The 2794-nt window shown below is 41.4% G+C and overlaps 2 protein-coding genes across 2 annotated transcripts; one reads left to right on the forward strand and one right to left on the reverse strand.

Annotated features, from left to right (window-relative positions):
* Nucleotides 1–407: 407 nt before the first annotated feature.
* LOC102298026 (putative C-type lectin domain family 20 member A) lies at nt 408–2319 on the reverse strand. The gene is made up of 3 exons (XM_014331145.2): nt 2026–2319; nt 1521–1865; nt 408–1057 (listed from the first exon to the last, which is right to left on the reverse strand). Exons 1-3 carry the CDS (start codon nt 2087–2089, stop codon nt 870–872), a joined length of 597 nt encoding a protein of 198 aa, XP_014186631.2. The 5' UTR covers nt 2090–2319; the 3' UTR covers nt 408–869.
* An 11-nt stretch (nt 2320–2330) lies between these two features.
* On the forward strand, nt 2331–2794 carry LOC106632854 (L-selectin; the record flags this gene model as incomplete). Its single annotated transcript, XM_042216880.1, is given in 2 exon segments — nt 2331–2534; nt 2723–2794. Coding segments are annotated over 2 exon segments (142 nt in total), but the record flags the coding sequence as incomplete, so codon positions are not given.

Genomic DNA, 2794 nt, shown 5'->3' on the forward strand with positions numbered 1-2794 from the left:
TCAGCTCTTCCCAGGAGGGTGTCATGGTTGCCCCTCCGATGGTCCTCCTTGGACTCTTGAACTCTGGGGCCTGGATCTCCTCCATGCCTGCTTCATGACCTGGGGGACGGGGCTATAGCTCCCCACACCCTCTATCAGATAGTTGCATGGAGAAACCTTTGAAAACAAGCGCGCTGATCCACACAGGTGTGCACACGGGTGTTCACTGTTCATGGACACAAACTACACCTTTCTTGGCTGCTACCTCAAAGCACATTGTGCGCTGTCAGTCCTGCGTGCTGCACAACGTCATTCAATTTTAGTATTTACTGCTACTAACATTTATTTAGGTTGTGCGACATATGTATATCGCACAACCTAAATAATTATTTTTATATATATATAATAAAAAACAGCTCTGTGGTTTAACAGTTTATTCAACAACAGTGAATTCCATTAACAACACTTCATGACTTCTCTGTATTATTACTTTATATATCCATCACCACATTTTAACCACAACATCAATATAATAAAACTTACACCTTATATATTTTCTGTGTATACATGCTTTTTCTACAGAGAAATTCACTTTCTGTTGATGTAGGAAAATAAAAATTATGTTAAATAAAACCGCACTATGAAAAAATAAATTTCCCACAATCCCTCTAAAGAGCCCTTTCACAATGCACAACCATGAACCTGCTGAGAAGATAAGAAGTTGTTGGTGCTGTTTACAGTGCTTTTAATGTTTAGAACAGAAGAAATTAAACTTATTATCATCAGGCTTACTGACCCACTTCTGCTCTCCTGCTCTATTTATGGCTCCAGACATGTCACAGACGTCAACTTTGCTGTTAGAGTCCCAGTTCTTATATCCAATGACCTCATCAGTGGCCCAGAGAGCAGGTGTAGCGCAGCCCCAGCCAGACAAAAGGAGTGGAGGCGTTTTTTGCTTGTTCCTGGAGCCACGCCTGCTCCTGGCGGTTGGTGATGGAAACCAGATCCTGGTGTTTCTCTCTGCAGTAATAAAGGGCTTCCTCCCAGGTTTTCTCTTCACGGATCAGGATCACGTTATCTGTCACCACAAAACCCAAAGAGCTCTGAGTCTTTGCTGTGCTTTATGAACAATGACAGACATGAACCGTCCACACTTACAGAAACAAGACAAACAGGCAAAAGCATTTGGACAGTTACACCTGTGACTGTGTAGGTGAACAGCTCTAATGAACATTTGAGGAAGAACAATGAGAAAAGACAGAAAGCTTTGTTAGGAGGGAGGAAGGTAATGACATGGATGATGAAGACAGTTTACATTTATAAAATATCTGTAGGTCTACACTGAGTCAGTCACTGGATAAATACAGTAAATTGGTTCTGTGGTTCATAATTTTCCTCTGTTTTAATAAACAGTGTGGTTAAATTGTACATCTCAGAGGAAGCCAACCCAGATACAAACAGAAAACTGACCTAAATCCTCTCAGTGACTCCAGCAGTTCATCTGTTGGACAAACAGCTGAGATAAATCTGTGTAAACTCACCATCATAGCAGAAGAAAGGCTTTCTGTGGTCACATCCAGCAGAGCTCCATCTTCCTGATCTCTCTAACAGAGTCGTAGCACATGTCCTCTTGTTTAGTCCATCATTAAATGAGTCCATGTCCCAGTATCTGAAAGAGAAGTTACTCCCATCTGACCACCTCCAGCTGTCTCTGAACAGGCCGATCCACGAGGCTGTAGAGTTCTGCAGCTTCTTAAACTCTTCACTGTATATCTGATCGAGTCCACTGGCCAGGTCGGTGTGATGCTGTCTGCAGAAGTTCTGAGCCTGAGTCCAAGACTTCTCCATCATAATCAAATGAAAGGTTTTGTTGTTTTTCATTGTTTCTGTCGAGTCAACAGAAAAACACAAAAACATGTTTATCAACTAATTTCTCTCATTCTTCAAACTGCCTCTTTCAGGAACATGTGATATAACTCAGAATATAAACTAGATTATAACATTATTAAATATTGTATTATCATATTACTGTCCACATATTCTCACCGTCATAGCAGATGAACTGAAATGTGTAAGTACATGGAACATCTGCCCACTTGTCTCCTGTCATCACACAGTTCTCAGGTTTTTCTTTGTCATTTGGCTCTCCAGCTGTCCAACCGCTCTTATTTTCAGTGTATTCCTCCCCCGGCAGAGACCAGTGCCACCTCCTGTTGTCTCCTGGCTCGCTGTACAGTCCAATCCAGGCTTATGTTTGATTCTGTGCAGAGTCTTGAAGTCTTCTCATGTCTGTCAGGTCAAACACTTTGGCCAGGTCTGTGTAGTTCTCTCTGCAGTATGCCCGTGTTTAAACAGATGATCATTTATTAAGAACAATCATATATTTCTTACAGCAGTGTGTGACAAACTAGATATCTGTGTTTAATATAAAGTGCTGCGTGTCCATCAAACACTGAAGAGCTGCTGGATTCATTGTTTCCTCCAAATGACAGAAAAGTCATTTTCATGTGACAGAGCGACGATGCAGTGGAGTCTGTTTCTGCTTCTGCTGATGGGTGAGTGATCATTTTACCAGGGCTCCTGATTGTTTCCACCTGAAATCCTTTAGTTTGATCAGGACTCATTAAACAAATGAACTCTTACTGAGAAAATCAAGGATTGACCTGTAAACTGGACAGTTTGATGGGAACATGAGTTTCCTGCTTGTATCAGCAGATATTCAACAGTATTTCTTCTGTTTCAGGTCAGTGTGTCTTCATCACATGTCAGCTGTATGAGTACCACTTTATTAAAGAAGAGATGAGCTGGGATGAAG

This window comes from Haplochromis burtoni, unplaced genomic scaffold (assembly GCF_018398535.1).
Source record: "Haplochromis burtoni strain Fernald_Lab_line unplaced genomic scaffold, NCSU_Asbu1 Contig_1324, whole genome shotgun sequence".
In the NCBI taxonomy this organism is placed as follows: Eukaryota; Metazoa; Chordata; class Actinopteri; order Cichliformes; family Cichlidae; genus Haplochromis; species Haplochromis burtoni.